Source organism: Medicago truncatula, chromosome 8 (genome assembly GCF_003473485.1).
Source record: "Medicago truncatula cultivar Jemalong A17 chromosome 8, MtrunA17r5.0-ANR, whole genome shotgun sequence".
In the NCBI taxonomy this organism is placed as follows: domain Eukaryota; kingdom Viridiplantae; phylum Streptophyta; class Magnoliopsida; order Fabales; family Fabaceae; genus Medicago; species Medicago truncatula.
Genome location: NC_053049.1, coordinates 2,728,792 through 2,747,282, shown reverse-complemented (window position 1 = coordinate 2,747,282; position 18,491 = coordinate 2,728,792). Strand labels below are relative to the sequence as shown.

Below are 18,491 nucleotides of genomic sequence, written 5' to 3'. Positions count from 1 at the left end.
TTAGATGAGTGTAGGGCTTTACTTCTTGATGTTTCCTTGAATCCTAATGTTTCAGATAGCTGGGTGTGGCTTCCGGACCCCTCTGGTGGATACACAGTTCGAGGTGCATATAGTTTGTTAATCTCTCAGGTTCCTCCGGTCGCCGACTATGATTTGGATTTGGTGTGGCACAAACAGGTTCCCTTAAAGGTTTCCGTTTTTGCGTGGAGGCTCATCCGTGATCGTTTACCAACAAGGACAAATTTGATTGCTAGACGGGTGTTGTCGCCTGATATGTCTTCGTGTGTTGCTGATTGTGGTCATCCTGAATCGGCTCGACATCTATTTTTATTGTGTGATACTTTTGGTTCTCTGTGGCATTTGGTGCGTGACTGGATCGGTTGCTTTGGGGTGGACACAGATAATATTTCAGATCATTTTTTACAGTTCACTCATTTGATAGGTGGTGGTGTTGCTGGACGTTCTTTTATGCAACTTATATGGCTTCTTTGTGCCTGGGTTGTTTGGAATGAACGTAATAATCAGATGTTTAATCATGTTGTTACCCCATACCTTGTTTACTAGATAAGATTAAGCTGCTATCTCTAGGTTGGTTGAAAGCTAAAAAAGCTACCTTTGTTTTTGGGACTCAGCAGTGGTGGTCAAACCCTCTTGTTTGTTTGGGTATTGGCTAATGTTTTTCTATTGTTTTGGTTTGTAACCGTTGTAACTCTTGATTTTTGTGGTAGTCTCTAAGGCACATCTTGTGCGTTGGGAACTACCCTTATTCGTATATAATTCCATTTTGGCTTGTTAAAAAAAATATATATTTGCATATTAAAAAAATGGTTATAATTATATTGTACATTTAATTATATAATTTTTTTATTAATGTATCCCAGCCGTATCGTATCTTGATTTTTGAAATTTTTCCGTATCGACGTATCGGTGCAGTATCGTATCCGTATCTGGGCTTCACAGAATTGCAGTGAGGGGAGTGAAGGCGTTTGCGTTTCTGTTTATCTTTTTTTCAGCTCTTTTGGATTTACATGTTTTTTGTGTTAAAAAAAAGAAGCCTTACTTGCAGTTTTAATTCCCTTATTTTCACCATTTTGCAGAATTGATTCCTCTATACTTTCCACTTCTTTTATTGGACTAACGTTTGAAAACTATGAACAATACTTTTTTTTAATGATTTTGATTAAAATTAAAAATATAAATGTTCGTTGTTTTCAAATTATAACAAACCAATTATTTTCAAATTAGAAGATCGAGTGCGACGGACTCATAAAAGATATGGTGTGATTTTGTTATCCAGCACATAAAAATGTTTTGTGCACAATCTATTTGGGTTGTGCACCATAGACATCGTGATGCAACAAATCACAATATAAGAAGACAAAAATACGCTATTGGAATTGATGATAGTTTACTGTGTCAACAAGTAAGTTATCATTTTGTTAGATTTATTTAAGATTTAATTTGAATATTTTTTCTTTTGTATTTTTTTTTTTTGCAGGGATAGATTTTGAAGCATTTGCCAAGTCAGTACCCAAAGAAACATAACAGGAGTTGGAAGCCGGAGAGATCATGCGCGGGGAGATGGCTTACTACCAGAGGGCATATAGTTGTGCACCATTACCGCTCACGGCTGGATCGCTTAGAGGTGTATGACATGAAGTGGTCTACATATGATGATCACCGAGCGGTGCACCCTTTTCAGCTTATTAACACTTACTCGGGATGGCTGATACGCGGGAAGGGATGGTGTGCCGTCATTTACCTTGGCTTAAAGAGACAGTTTGGGTTTGTACAGGACATCCCCATACATCCGTTAGATGTCCCTGAGATTCCTAAGGAGATGCTGGCTACTGTGTTGAAAGACCCCCGTCTGTGGTTCTATAGCGATTAAGGAGAAAGGTGTGAGAGAGCATGGGACCATACGCATGGCTTCAAATTTTCCCACATGATGAAGGATCTCCTCCCAGGTCGGCAACGGGAGCATCCTATAGAGGAGGAGCATGTCAGAGAGATGTCGGACACATTGACGATCATCAGTGAGATGTTCAGATGTCGGATGGAGCGTTGGCCATGAGCGACCAACTGAGTAGAGAGGAGTTACTGCAGGTCTTAACCCAGATTAATAATACTAGTCGCCTTGCCCTTATGTATCAGATTGCCATGCAGCGCAGGGGGCATGAGCATCGTAGACATCAGGGTTGATCATTAGGCTTTTTAATGTACATTTTGACTTTGACGGTGGTGATGTATTATTATGACATGATTTGTACCTTGTGATATTTCTACGACATTTTCGTACCTTATATTATTTCTTGCGTTTTATTTTTATCATGTTAAAATTAATTTTACTTTTTATATGTTTTTAGAATTGATGAATTTGAAATTGGATGAAAATGAGTGAAAAACATGTGTTCAAAATATTATGTATAAACATGATCAAATGTGGGGGAAACGGGAAGGAAAAAGCTGTTGTGGAGTGCAGCAACAGATAACTACCGCCGGCTGCAGTGGTAGTTAACTACCGCTCGCTTCAGCAGTAGTTAACTGTTGCCTTTCAACATGCAATTCAATAGTAGGACCAGTGACAACTTTTTTAATCTGACCATAGTATTTCGGCATTCCATCCTCATCACTGTAAAATGCCCATATTTGGCCAACCTGGAACTTATCAAGGGACCTCCCAGTTTCAAAGTTGAAGAATTGAGCATCTGGAATTTCAAAAGCTTCTGGGGTTGAAGCTGACGCATGGCAGTCATCCATATCATCAAGAGAATCCTTTACCTCAGTCAAATTGCTTGTTTCAACTTTGACCTTGAGAATGGATACAATATCTTCAGCTGACATCGAGGGTTTTGATCTTTTTGAAGTCCTTGCATTCTTGCTGCCACATGAACTATGCCCAGTCTTCACATCCAAATTTTGAGTAACAGCAATCTCTTCAAGATTCATTGGTAAAGATGCAGGATCAAATTCTGAATATCCTAAATGAACACCTACTCCTTCCTGACCAGTCATTTTGAAAGATGGAATTTGAAATGGCTGGTTATCTTCTTTCATAATTTGAATGAAGATGCTTACAATACCTTTCAACTTACCTAAGTATGCAACATATACACCCTCACCTTCAACATAATCTGACAAGATTTCAACAAACTCGTATTCATACTGCCTATGAGATTCCACATCCTTGTACCATGTGATATCCCAGTTTTTGAAAAGAGCCCAAGTTTCTCCTTTTCTAGGATACACTTGAAAAGTATCGCGGCCATTCCTTTTGAACATAACCGGATGAGAAAACGTCAGATGATCTTCGATGGTTTCAGTGTTACAAAGTTTAAATTTGCCACAAGCAACAGGCAATTCCTCATCTACCCATTTGATTTCATCATTGTCATCTGGATGTGGTTCAAGCCATGTTGCCTGCAACTGAAATCCAGGAGAAAGCCCTTTTCTAATTAACGCATAGTATCTAGGCATGCCATCTATTGAATCATAGATAGCCCAAATCTGCCCAGGTGCAAAACATTCTTTTTTTCTGTCCTTGTCAAATCACTGAACTCTGCATCAGGATAAACATAAGCATTCGGACAATTTGATGTCTTGGAGGTTGAACCTGGAGAAGAATGCTCTATAGTTTTATCCATCTGCTTTGACCCTTTCGCAGCTTCTTTTCCGCCTCCCCTTGTCTTTTCCGCCTGTTTCTGTTTTAACTTTTCAAGTTCATCTTTTGGATCAGCTGCTAAACCATTCTAATCATTTGTTTTAGCAGTCTCCCCGTGACTTTGACAATCACCATAATGTGATCCATTCTCCTGACCTGTTTTTGAAGGTTGTAATAAGTCATTGTCAGTGCCATTCATGTTAACACTGTAGGAAACATTATGCTTCTGTCGCACAGATCTACGTGGCTGCTCAGTTGAATGGTCTCCTACACCTAGAAAACCATTCTTACCAGCAACTATTTCATCTTCAGAATCACTGCTGCTTGTAGAATCAGAGCTTTGACTAAATTCTTCCACTTGATTCCTCTTTCTCTTCACATCTGACTTTCTAGAGACACCAACAGGGACTTTTTTCTTGAAAGGCTTTGTATTGGACTTCTCAGCGTGCGAGTTACCTTGAGATCCAACATTCACCTTGGAAGCTTGCTGACTTGGGTTAGTTGTTGGTGATGTACCATGCATATCCAGAATACATGCAACGAAGAGCCCATGGCATTGTTGACAGCGAAGAGATTTATTCAAAATTTCTCTGTAGTACTCATACTTCACGGAACAAAATGGGCAGGCAGTCCAGAAAGTACGGTGCACACCGTTCTGCTGCTGCTGGGTATTCGAGTTTGTAAAACTGGGCCTGACATTGTTTTTCATTGCAGAATTGAAATTTGTAGGAACCTTCGGTTGATTAGAACGCGGCGGCATAGCAGTTTTGTTCACATTAAGCTTCATGTCATACCTAGTTCGTTTTTCTCTGTCTGAAAGCAGTCTTTGAGCTTCTCCAATCAGCTTAAATGCAGCTTCTGTACCAGCAAACTTCTTTTTATCGGGATGAAGTTGAAGAGCAAACTTTCGGAACTGCTTCTTAATCATTGCATCACCAGCTGTGCATTATAGATGAAGAACTCCATACCAATTGATCTCATCACCAAATATTTTCTGCTCAGCAGAGCAGTGCAAGTCACAAACAACAAGCATTTGAGCTATATTTTCCAAAACAGGATACAGAGACTGAGCCTTAAGAGCAAACTTACGTGCCCCCACAAAATCCCTGTTTTCTATCTTCTTTTCCGCGATTTCCTTGGCCCTTAAGGCCTCTTCTTTGTTGCAGTCCATCAATGATCCAAATCTTAAAACCGTAAAGTGAGGGATGTAGCCAAGTGCACTGCCAAAAAAATATAAATTTAATTTGACTGCTCCGAGAACAACTTAACCAAATTAAAAAGCAGAGTGAACATACCTTGCGATACCCCACCTCCACCAGTCTCCCAAAAGATATACAGCCTTCAAATTTACATCCGCCCTGCATTGGTCAATTCAAATCTTGAAATAATGTGTGCACCGTTGAAAAACTTTTGATATTAAACATAATTCCAATCATAAAACATTGTATCAGCATAGATGGATTGGACACTTGAATCCATCCAAAAAAGAATAGTACAATCAATAATAGAAGCCTCTGACACAAATTGTAAGCGACCCCATCTGTCGTGTGTGTGTTAACTTGTTAGACTCAAACCAAGCAAAATGAGTACAAAAAGTGAAAATAAGGATCCCTTTTCTTTTTGAAAACCTTGCACACATGAATGAAACCAGAAAGCATATCTGCCAAACAGTCTCCTTAGACAAAATCCAGTTCCAAAATTTGTCACGGAAATTTAAAAAAATTACAAAACTGAATCTGGGTAATCATTTCCCAATACAATCCCAACCCTTATACACAATAACCTTAAACAAGAAACTCAAAGGAACGTTCACTCTTTTCAGTCTTCAAACTTCAGCATACAACTTTGGAACAAAAAAAAAACACTTAAAACCACAGCTACGAATCACAGGCAAAGGACAACTAGGAAGCCAATGCCAAATCCTTCTAGAAACAGAATAATACAATATGTATTATTCCTTCATGCCAAAAACAATAAACATGCTCATAGTTATGGTAACAAACAAACACAAATTTCCAACACATAAGTTCAGGCAAACTCTGAATTTCAACCCTATTCCCTTCTTCACTCATTTCCTACAATTAAATAGCCCTTGAAATTCCATCGTTCCCAACTCCTAACTAGCATTTCATCTTTTCTCTATCATTTAATGCACCATCCCTAACTAGAGTTTCATCAAAGACATATTTTCGCAGAGTAAACAGACCCTAAATAAAAAAACATATTCTAGAAAATAAAAAAAAAAAGTTTTCTCAAAGTAATCAAACCCTAAATTTTCCAGCTCCCCTCCTCCGCAATTCATTCCTTTACTTTCAAGCAGCACATAAACCACCAAATTCAATTATTCGAAACAGCCCAACACCCAACGCATGTTAGAAAAAATGCTTTAATCGAACAACAAAAACCGCCACTAAAAAACCCTAATCCAACTACTACATCAAAAGCAGTCAAACAAACCAAGACCATTTTAAAAAACAATCAAACAAATAAAAACCATTTTACAATCCAAATCACATCATCATTCCCTGCTTTTGATAGTATTTAGTCAATGGAAACATTTGAACCTTAAGCCATATGTTGTAACTGGAACAACACGATGGAAAGTATGACTTTCATTGACTAACTTAAAGCTTTGTACTGACTTTTGGGATTAATCGATCTTCATCTTATTTTTGCACATGAACTGACATAAAAATATTTATCTGATTTTTATATATTTAAATGATTTCTAACTGACGATTTTGATTTAAAATGTATCTGACTAGTTGGAAATTTATGATCAGAAATAAAGAATATAAGAAAACTTCAAGAACCATGTATGCACTATAATTTCTCCTTAATAATTAATGATGACGAGTTACTCACTTGTTAATGTAGGCTTGTAATTCTCAGCTATCTCCTTTTCCCATGGTATTCTAGATGCTGTTTCATTGATCTCTGTAAAAAAGTAGACATTAAACGGAGTTTATTAAATGAACCATATAAATGGAAATGGAAATCTAAACAGTTTTGATACTTGTTAATGTAGTGGTTTCAGAATGCCTTGGCTTATCGATTGTTGTCTCTGAGCTGCTTCCACATACGGCACATTTTTAAATTTTTCAGCAGGGCATTTTTAACTAAAAGAATACTTTCATGATGGTATTTCATAACCCCATTAGTTGCTTTCTCAGCATTATGGACATGTACAAAAGAAATATTTATTAAACATAGTGTATATAATTGTGTAAATAATTCATCAGTTGTTTTTCGTGAAAAAGATGCATCCGGTGTAATTTGTAACATTTCTACACTGTGGACCAACTCATCAATTTTTAAATGTTGCTCTTCCACGGAAACGGTCCAGTAAAGGGACCGTGTGATGGAAACCGACGGGCAAGGCTCTATACTTGTCAAACCTTGACATAATCAGCACTGAAAAAATTTTGTATAGCTATGAAATTTTTTGGGTTCAGCAGAGCAATTATTGCGTATAAACTAAAACAAAGGGGTATGAACTTTGATATTAATAAAAGGAAAAAGGTGAAAAAGTCCAGTTTAGGACAGTGTCGTGAAGCCTTGCTAGATAAACTAAAGATCAGGGTTAGAATGGTTGAAGAAAGATCAGTGCTGATTATGTCAAGGTTTGGCAAGTATAGAGCCTTGCCCGTCGGTTTCCATCGCACGGTCCCTTTTCTGGACCGTGTTGTCAAGACCATTTCTGTGGAAGAGCAACATTTAAAAACTAATGAGTTGGTGCACAGTGTAGAAATGTTACAAATTACACTGGATACATCTTTTTTCACTAAAGGGAACTTATGAGTTATTTACACAATTATTTTTGTATATACACTATATGTTTAATAAATATTTCCTTTATACAGATCCATCCTTAATGCTGAGAAAGCAACTAATGGGTTAGGGACTACCATCATGAAAGTGTTCTTTTGGTTAAAAATACACTGGCCGAAAAATTTAAAAATTTATAAATGGTCTCAACTTGGTGCAGACGATTTATGATCAAGATATTCTCCTCCTCAAACAGTAAAGCCTATTTACAAACAGAAAACAACAAAATAAACATACCAAATCAAGGAAGCTTAACTTGGAACAAAAATTTCGTGTAAGTTTTATATAGATGGGATTGGTCCATAACTTACTTCATCGGGTGAGTTATCTACGGCACTCTCAAATGGCTTATTAAACCCTTGAGAGAAGTTCTCCAATGAATTGAATATGCAAGGCAACAAGAAGTTAAGCTCTCCATCATATTCATAGCAAGATGCTCTAAATTTTCTGAAACAAAGCTTCACCCTACATCTAAAGCATACAAGCTTAAAGACAAAAAAAAAATATTAAAACATATTAAAAGGGGACTTGCAGATGAACAGGATAAACCACAAGCCAGTTCAATTTTAATTATATGTTTGATAAATCACTATCGTGGTAACCAAGACTTGGTTTGGTTGGGAGCCTCTGGTGGGTTTGGAAAACGAACCTTAAGTTTGATTTTCTTTTTGTGTGAAATTTGAAGTTAATTACTTGAGTTTAAAGATAAAAAGGAAGAGAAATTTATCTACATGAACACACTGCCACCGCAAAACTGCCTGTATCCATTCCCTAAAGAATTTAGATTAAATGTTGTTAAAATTAAATGGCTGTACAGGCTTAATTGGTAATTCTTAGTATCGCTATTTTGATAAGTTTTTTCTCAACTTAACAGATGGTTAACAGGGTTAAGTTGAGGGGAGGTTATGTATTTTTTGAAACTAGAGGGGAGATATGTGACATTTAACAAAACCTCAGGGGAGGTCAATGTAATTCTCCCTAGTTTTTATAATAAGAGATACTAATACTAATAGTTGTTTGGTAATTTGCTTCTTTACTTATCTGCACTGCCCTATTTGGGCATACCACTGTTGTAATGAATCCCAATTTTTGCACGTGCTCAATCACATTCTTATACTTTTTATCCTCGCCAATGAAAACAAGATGATGATCATTTTGAACCACAAGTTTATCTATGACTTTTGATGTTGCCCAATACTTCAAGATTTTCCATGGTGCACCAACTTTTCTCTCTCCCCACAGTACCTTGTATTGCCAGAGAATAATTGCTTTCATTATGTCGTAATCAGTTTCATCCTTACCATGCGGTGTAGGAACATAATTGATGCCATGAGCCATTTCATGTGTCATTCTATCTGTATTTGAGTATAACGTAATTGAGAGATCCTCCTCTTCTATTGACTCTATGATCTTATTATTTGTCTGAACTTTTTCCAATCTCTTCTTAAACTGATCTAGACCAAACCCCATACCAAGGGATAAATTTTCAAAATCCCAGATTACATTAATTTGTGGGATTTTCTGATTTTTGTATTTCGAATGGGAGTTTAGTAAAAGAAATGTGAACAAGTAGCTCATTTGTTTTTGTTATATCCCTCTTTTTGCTATCAATCAGCTGGACCACAACAGATCTCAGTATTATATCAACAATATCTTCCATAAGTTCCAAATATTTGTACAACGAATCTGATGTAATCCTGAAAACAATAAATTGTATTCAACTACGTTACTAAAATTTAATATATGGACGGTGTAATAGTGTTGTTAAATAGTGGCTTTAGCGGCGCTATGCCGCTATTCCGTAAATTCTGCTACGGAATAGCGGCATAGCGCCGCTAAAGCCACTATTTAACAACACTATTACACCGTCCATATATTAAATTTTAGTAACGTAGTTGAATACAATTTATTGTTTTCAGGATTACATCAGATTCGTTGTACAAATATTTGGAACTTATGGAAGATATTGTTGATATAATACTGAGATCTGTTGTGGTCCAGCTGGTTGATAGCAAAAAGAGGGATATAACAAAAACAAATGAGCTACTTGTTCACATTTCTTTTACTAAACTCCCATTCGAAATACAAAAATCAGAAAATCCCACAAATTAATGTATTCTGGGATTTTGAAAATTTATCCCTTGGTATGGGGTTTGGTCTAGATCAGTTTAAGAAGAGATTGGAAAAAGTTCAGACAAATAATAAGATCATAGAGTCAATAGAAGAGGAGGATCTCTCAATTACGTTATACTCAAATACAGATAGAATGACACATGAAATGGCTCATGGCATCAATTATGTTCCTACACCGCATGGTAAGGATGAAACTGATTACGACATAATGAAAGCAATTATTCTCTGGCAATACAAGGTACTGTGGGGAGAGAGAAAAGTTGGTGCACCATGGAAAATCTTGAAGTATTGGGCAACATCAAAAGTCATAGATAAACTTGTGGTTCAAAATGATCATCATCTTGTTTTCATTGGCGAGGATAAAAAGTATAAGAATGTGATTGAGCACGTGCAAAAATTGGGATTCATTACAACAGTGGTATGCCCAAATAGGGCAGTGCAGATAAGTAAAGAAGCAAATTACCAAATTAATTGGAAATTGATGTCCGCAAAAGAAACGAATGAAGATGATATCATTGCAGTTAAAAATGTCTTTCCTGAGGTTAGTCCAAATTATAAACAAAAATATGTTTCCAGAATTTTATTGTTATTTATATTATTAATTATTATTGAATTTTAGGAGACTCCTAGAAGATCATCAGCAGCTTTAAAGAAAAAAGCTTCCAACTCCAAGGATGAAGAAAAGGAGACAAAGGATGATAAGGATTTAGAGTCGGATAAGTAAAGAAGCAAATTACCAAATTAATTGGAAATTGATGTCCGCAAAAGAAACGAATGAAGATGATATCATTGCAGTTAAAAATGTCTTTCCTGAGGTTAGTCCAAATTATAAACAAAAATATGTTTCCAGAATTTTATTGTTATTTATATTATTAATTATTATTGAATTTTAGGAGACTCCTAGAAGATCATCAGCAGCTTTAAAGAAAAAAGCTTCCAACTCCAAGGATGAAGAAAAGGAGACAAAGGATGATAAGGATTTAGAGTCGGATAAGTAAAGAAGCAAATTACCAAATTAATTGGAAATTGATGTCCGCAAAAGAAACGAATGAAGATGATATCATTGCAGTTAAAAATGTCTTTCCTGAGGTTAGTCCAAATTATAAACAAAAATATGTTTCCAGAATTTTATTGTTATTTATATTATTAATTATTATTGAATTTTAGGAGACTCCTCGAAGATCATCAGCAGCTTCAAAGAAAAAAGCTTCCAACTCCAAGGATGAAGAAAAGGAGACAAAGGATGATAAGGATTTAGAGTCGGATAAGTAAAGAAGCAAATTACCAAATTAATTGGAAATTGATGTCCGCAAAAGAAACGAATGAAGATGATATCATTGCAGTTAAAAATGTCTTTCCTGAGGTTAGTCCAAATTATAAACAAAAATATGTTTCCAGAATTTTATTGTTATTTATATTATTAATTATTATTGAATTTTAGGAGACTCCTCGAAGATCATCAGCAGCTTCAAAGAAAAAAGCTTCCAACTCCAAGGATGAAGAAAAGGAGACAAAGGATGATAAGGATTTAGAGCCGGATAAGTAGGTTCAACCAGCAGAGGAGACTATGGACAGAATTTTTATTTTTCTTTAGCAGGTACAAAGTCTACAAAAAAAAATTGTAATATTTTAGAGGATGGTGTTCTAAAATTTTATCAGTTTCATCACTGGCTCATTGCATCAGTAATTTGGTGTATCTTAACAATCTGAATTGGTTGCTCGTGCAATAAAGAACATGTGTCCTGAATTTATTAGGTTCAGAAGGGATACATATCCTAGTATCTGAGAACTATCCATTTGTCTGTAGAAGATTCTTGCTCAATATTTGTGTACTTTTACTAGTAAAAAATACAAAAATATTCCTGTACTTTTTCTGTTTTGATGAATTTTATACTTTTAAACAAAAAAAAAAAAAACAACCCAATCCTGGGGTCCCAAATTACTTACTGTACTTGAAGTTTTGGTCCCTTTAATCATGATTGCAGCATCGTCAGCTATACACTCCTCAACAACCTCATCTGCAGTTCCAAGAAATGACGGTTCAAAAGTTTCCTCCCCTTCCATATCAGCAAATGTTGAGACCTACATCAAGCAATCACAAATTAAAATGAACACAAATCCCTTAGCCAAATCGGCCTGGTAAGACAGAGAACGAGTTCTCATGAGTTTTTTACATCTCCCTTGATAGACATCAAATATCTATGTTTTTCATTACTCATTTTAGACTTGAAAGTAAAAGCTACAGTGATCCGAATTCAGGCTTAAAAAAAGAATTCAAGAAGTGTCGATCTTTTCAAAAGACTACCATTTTATGTAGGAAGAATTCAGCATCAATATCTACTTAATGCATGGAAACAAAGACATGGTTTGCAGTTCTAGTCCACAACATAGCCAATATTTTATTCAACTGCAGAAGAAAAGGGGAGGAACGGAAAACAGTGCATTTTCAAAAGTGCATGGTGATAGACATTCTGATTTACTGCCAAACTTACTAGATTATCTCACAGTTTCAATAAATAGATTTAAATTAAACAAAGGCATACCAATGTTTCACCGGTTGCTTTGGCAACATGACGCATATCTTCTTTTCGCACACGTCTCACAGCAATTGCACCAGCCTCAACAAATTACTGAAACCAGGATTAAATAGTGAGGCATAAACACTTAGTTAAATGAGTTGTCCTTTATATAAGTCGTCAGAAACAGAACAGGTAATATAAAAAAGGACATAACCCCCATCAATATGACCCATGACATCTTATTAATGCAGGAAGAAGAAAATCATAAGTACATGCTTACAGATCCATAGATCTCAGAGTATAGTGTGAATTGAATATTGAGGTTCTTATCATCAGAATTGGTTAGTAATTTTATAGGAAGTGATAAGGTTGGTTAGTAATTTTCAGATATCAAGATGAGTGGGGCCTATATAGCACAAGAACAAAAAAAAAGGCTAAGCAGCCAAGATACTATACAAAAATACTGCCTGAAATATTGCAATTAAATCCCCATGTTTAAAGAGAAAAATCGTTAGAAAAAGTACTAGTGGAAAATAGCAACAAACCTTAAGTGCCATGTCATCAATTCCTTTAGTAGTCAGAACAACATTGGCTCCAGCTTTCAGTAATTTCTCAATGCGTTCCTTAGTCATATCAGCCTCTCTGAAAGAGGAAAAAAGTGATGATTTGTTAAAAACATATTACATACATGTTGCTTAATCCTGCAAAACGACAATGGTGAAGAACTGCCCCAAATCGAGCACGATCAAATTTCCACAATGATTAATCATAATATTTCCAGCTTATAGATTAATACTTTGAATAATCTACGTGCTTTATCATCAGACTGATACTGTTGAATACTTTTACATGCTATATAATAAATTTATTCTTGCTATATCAAAGGAAAGATAGTGGAACTAGGAAGGTAATACATAGAACGGTAGAAGCTAGACAGACTACCTTTGGCGAATTTTCTCGAGTTCCCTGGGATCAGAAACTAATACTTGAACACCCAATTGCATTTTTGTCTTCTGAAGATTGAAATCAAGACAAGCAATTTTAGCAGGGGATACCCTAAGAGGCATTCCTTGGGCAGCACGTCCAGTATTAAGAGCATAACCATTCATCAAAAAGCTGTCTAGCACTTTCACAATGTGCCTTGAATATATTGATTCCCTGGAACCCGAATCAAAATGAAACAGAATTAAATTCATTCAAAGTATGTTAAACCACATAAGCAAAATAGCTGCACATTACAGATGTTCAACATATCAAAATTGACATCTTTCATCCAGAAGCAGAGCAGAGCCTCGTGAGAATGTATCAGACAAATTCTACTACCAACCTTGATTGGGTATCTGACTTCACCCTGTGCATTGGTCATCTTTACAGCTTGCACTGCTTCTACAACCTGCATGAATTTCATACCCACAAGTAAATTTAACAACTGAAACGAATATCAAGTGCCTAAACCTACAGCCAGAAAACTCAATCAAAAACAGAAGTTAGCATCTTGTTCATAATCAATTAATAATCAATCAATACATTCAGAACAACTTATGAGAATCAGAACTGCTTTTAATAATTACATTTCCCGTGATTACAAAAGTTACACTGTCCAGTCAGTGAAATCAATAGATCAAAGGTTTTATTATCCAATGACCCTCTCCACAACAAATGTTTCAGGGTCATCCTAACATCGACATCATTGGGATTGATTTTTAAAACTTTAAGGAAAAAGGATAAAGCTTTTATTGCAGTTTCATGTGAAAGCAATCGTACTATTAGGACAGGAGGATGCCTAAGGGGGGTAAGGAAATGATGGCAGTAGGTTAGATCAAATGGATACAAGGTGTCGGTTAAATAAATAAAGGGACCATTCTGTAAATTTGTAAAATTTGGTGAATGAAGAAATCATTTTTTAGGGGAGACTTTAGGAGGAGAGACCTCTCTACTAATCTCAATGAATCATTCCATAAAACTATTCCATCAATTTCTTTGGGTTACCTAACGTACCACAAAGCCAATTATCAGCGATGTGCAACAGTATATATTCAAATCAATCATAGAACGTTGATACGTTCATGCCATTAAATGCAAAATTTGAACTACAATAGCAAAGAGTTGATAACTTCATGCCATTTAGTATGATTTAAAAAATATCTAGAATAGTATGAAACCCAATTAATAGTTGGTATAATCATTTCTATATCTCTCAGAACATTGCTGACTGATACAATCAACCAATTGAATGCACAACTAGAGTAGAAACCGTGAGTAGACCAGCGATATACTTGAATTTCTTTCCTCTCAAGCAGAAAGTGGAAAACCTACGAAAGCTATTCGATAATTATGATAATTATAACTGTGATGGGGAAAAGTAAATGCTATATAAGCATGGTCAATATCAAGTTTTCAACTTATAGTCCAAGTAAAATTTGAGAGACGAAACATAATGATGTATATAAGCTTAAACAATTGGATGTGAACAAACTAGTATTTACAAAATATGGTTGCTTTGCAACAATTTAAAGTGATGTAAACGCCCAACATACAATATAAATAAATAAATAATGTCAAGGTACCAAATTGGCAAAGAAGTCACTGTCACCGGCTATCACCTTTGAGGACATGCTGGTCTTGGCACAGTTAATTAATGAATCTTTTTTCCAAGCTTCACAACCTACAAGTGAAGAGAACAATCTGACTAAGCAACACAAAATACAACAGCTTCTAAATGCATTAACTTTCAGACAAAAGTCACAAAACAATGAAACCATTGAATGCTTTCCAGGAAATAAGACAGGGAACAGTGGCCAAGTTATGCAAGCTTTCATTAATCTTATTTATTATTTACTTAATCAATTAATTAATCAATTGAATACATATACAGTCCCCAAGGTGTAGCTCAAGTAGTTAATTTGGGACATCTGAAGGATTTGGGAAGTAAGTCCAGGGTTCAAACCTTCGATACTAACATAACATGCTACAAAATTCAATTGGTGTATAAAAAAAATTGAAGTGAATACATATGCTATGAATATTACATTAAAAACTTCCGTTTTGTTTACGATTGTGATTTAAACATGAAAACAGGAATATTAAGCATATCAAAACAAAATCAGGATGTTCCTAGTAATAGGAAAAATTAATCAAAAAATTATACTCAAAATGTGTAGAGCTACAACATAAAGTTGCTCTGGACATAAATGACTCCATAAAACGCGAGAAAAGTGAGAAAAGAACACGCCTAACAAATGTATAGGAAAATGGTATACTTGAGAAATCTTACCTTGACGGCAAGCTTTTCGTCTCCGTATTTACAGGCTTCTCGCATAGCAAGCTATTCAGAACAATCAACACAGATTAGTTAAAAAAAAAAATTAAAAAAAAACAAGGTTCGATGAATCTTGGAAAAGATGACAAATAAAATTGAAAAGGTAAATAAAAACTTACTCTGTATCCGCTGATAATCGAGGTTGGATGAATCTTATTCCTAACAAGATCATTTGCTCTCTACTCAAACACAATAAAAAAACACATGTTACATAAGAGAAAAATAAAATAAATAAATGCATGAAATGGATAGAAGAAAAAAAAAACATAAAAAAGTGGAAATTTACTTTGAGAAGCTCTGCAGCTACAACAACTCCAACTTCTCTATCCTGAAGTTCAGCAAGTTCAACCAAAACCTAAAATAGAAAAAACCAAAATCTGAATAATTAAACCCTCATTTGAATGATTGAAATGGCGACGAAGGATCGGGATTAGGTTAACCTTAGCAGCGGGATGCTGACATCACCGATATCATCAACAAGCATCTGAGAAACAAAAACGGAAATGAAGTGAAAAAATGAATGAAAATGAGAAAGAAGTTGAGAATCGATGGATCTTGTACCTTGTCGAGACCAACGGGACCGAGTGAGGTTTTCACGATGTTTGCGGCTTGACATGCTACAACTGCATTTGTTCATTCACAAAGAAAGCGTATGTTAGAAAAACGGTTACGTATACCGTTTTGAGTGCGGACGTCTTGGCCGGATTGGCGTTCGCCGGATATGTCAGGAGAAACCGCATCTACACTTGAATTGTGGCCTCTTCCAGCTTGATGCAGATGAAGAACTAGATTTGGAACCAAAGGAGAACGACGAACTGGGTTTTCTATATTCCATGATTTTGCGATGCCAACCAAAAACGATGAAATCAAACGGTTTAAATTCAGGAGAAACCGGTTCAAAAGGAAGAAGAAAGCAGATAAGAGGAATAAGGAAGAAGGAAGCGGAAAAGAGGAAGAAGGAAGAAGATTGATGGAAGAAGATCGAAGGAATGAGTAATGAAGATTGATGCAAGTTAGGGATTTCAGATTTTTATCCCTTTTTGCAACGGTCACATAGGCCTCACTCACGTGCCTCCTTTTCTAAAAATGTGAAAATTCCTTTTTTTTATTTTTTTAAATTGACTTACACGTGGCGCATAAAAACAGACACATCACCGGATGTCAAGGGCGACCAATAAATCAGAAAGGGGGAAAACTATAGGGGATAAAATCGAACGTTTTAAACTATGGGGTGCAAAATCGCACAATTGGCAAACTATAGGGAGGAAAATTACAATTAAGCCTAAAAAAAATGTTAAATATATTTTTTATTCATATAAATATTTTCATTTTTCATTTTAATCCTTTTAAAAAACATTCAACTTTGAGTTCTCCAAAAATTTCAATTTTCCCTTTTGATCTCTCCTTTTGAATAAATTCATACCTTAAAATAAAATTTTAATATTGTAAGAATTTATCCTAAAAAAATTATATTATTTTAGCAAAACATAAATTAAATACGACCATCGATCAAATTAAATATTAAGATAAGGCAATCAAATTAATTATCACATTAATCTTGATTGATTTATTATTTACAACCCTTAAATTTGTCATTTTGAGATCAATTTAAGACACTTAAATCTAATAAAGCAATTGGAGAAGGCTATAAAAGGAGTTAATAAAGCAAGGGCTGAGGTGATAGGCGATGAGAGATGCAATTGACGATGCTTGGAAGGTTAATCATATAAGTTGTGTAGCAGCGTATGAGATGACTGAATGGCCTTGAAGACACACTACACGCGTGTGATTTTTGTGGGCATGTTATTTGCGAGGCATTCTTTATTGTTTGTGTTGGGATACATAGCATTATTCAAAAAGTATGATTATTAAATAGCGGATAGTTGATAAGTTACTTGATAGCTTATAGCTGATGATTGATATCTGATAGCTTATAGCTCTTAGCTGATGATTGATGATTTATAGCTGTTAAACTAATTGAAGTGTTTGGTAAAATTAGCGATTCAATTAGTTGATATGTGTGAAATGACATAAAAAGACATTATTAATTTATAACAAAATTAGCATCCATTAAAATTTAAGTATTTAAAATTTGCTAATTTGAATTATTAATTTAATATATATTTATTTTATATTTTAGTATTTATTTTCATTTTAGTATACTTTGTAAAATAATAAATATAATGATAAAATATAACAAAAAAAGTAAATTATATAGACGTAAAAAATAACAATAAAACTATTTGTAAAAAAATAACAATTAAACTAGACGTGAGTCTTTCTGAAAAGAAAAAAAAACTAGATGCAAGTAAGTTTAATATAATGGGCATAGTTTATGTGCAAAGAATTTAACCAGAAAAAAAAAATTTACATCCTTTGAAAAAAATTAACGTATTTATATACAATTAAATGTCATTAGAAAAATGTAAAATGAAATGTAACAGTAAAAACAATTTTTTTTTTTAAATGAAAGAAAGATCTTTCATTTGTGAGCATTTAAAATATATATTTTATTTAAAACTATAGGGGTAGAATTGGTTTTTAGAGAAAATAGCAAGGGTAAAGATGGAGGAAAAAATAATAAGCTATAAGCTCAAACGCTACTTGAAATAACTTTTGAAAAATAGCTTATAAGCTCGTGAAATAAGCTATAAGCTCGTGGTAAGAGATCATTGCCAAACAGAACTTTTTTGTCAAACGAACTTATAAGTTATAAGCTCATTTAGTGTGCTTACCAAACAGACCCTAATAGAGGCTAAAAATGTGTAACCAATTTTTTATTTTTTTTTACAAACCAAAATAAAATTGTTGTTGTCAACTTGTCATAATCATAATTTCATAACCATCACTTTTATAAAAAAGAGAAAACATATTTTAGTGACTCACAATTTTCTCAATTTAGTTTATGATGATGAAAAATAGGGTTACACCAACAAGTGTTTTAATGTCTTGAATGTACAATTTCTAAGATAAAATTAAAAATTGTTGTTCTTATTAAGGATTCAAAAATAGAAATAAATTGATAAATTTT

General features: G+C 34.6%; 2 protein-coding genes and 1 pseudogene across 2 annotated transcripts; all 3 read right to left on the bottom strand.

The window, feature by feature from the left end:
- Window positions 1–2,394: 2,394 nt before the first annotated feature.
- LOC112417179 (uncharacterized) lies at window positions 2,395–3,549 on the bottom strand (the record flags this gene model as incomplete). Its single annotated transcript, XM_024772378.2, has 1 exon — window positions 2,395–3,549. A coding segment is annotated over one exon (1,035 nt), but the record flags the coding sequence as incomplete, so codon positions are not given.
- Window positions 3,537–4,855, bottom strand: LOC11420683 (chaperone protein DnaJ). The gene is made up of 2 exons (XM_024771803.2): window positions 4,722–4,855; window positions 3,537–4,651 (listed from the first exon to the last, which is right to left on the bottom strand). Exon 2 carries the CDS (start codon window positions 4,587–4,589, stop codon window positions 3,750–3,752), a length of 840 nt encoding a protein of 279 aa, XP_024627571.1. The 5' UTR covers window positions 4,590–4,651; window positions 4,722–4,855; the 3' UTR covers window positions 3,537–3,749.
- A 14-nt stretch (window positions 4,856–4,869) lies between these two features.
- LOC25500256 (T-complex protein 1 subunit alpha-like) lies at window positions 4,870–16,295 on the bottom strand (annotated as a pseudogene).
- Window positions 16,296–18,491: the final 2,196 nt, after the last annotated feature.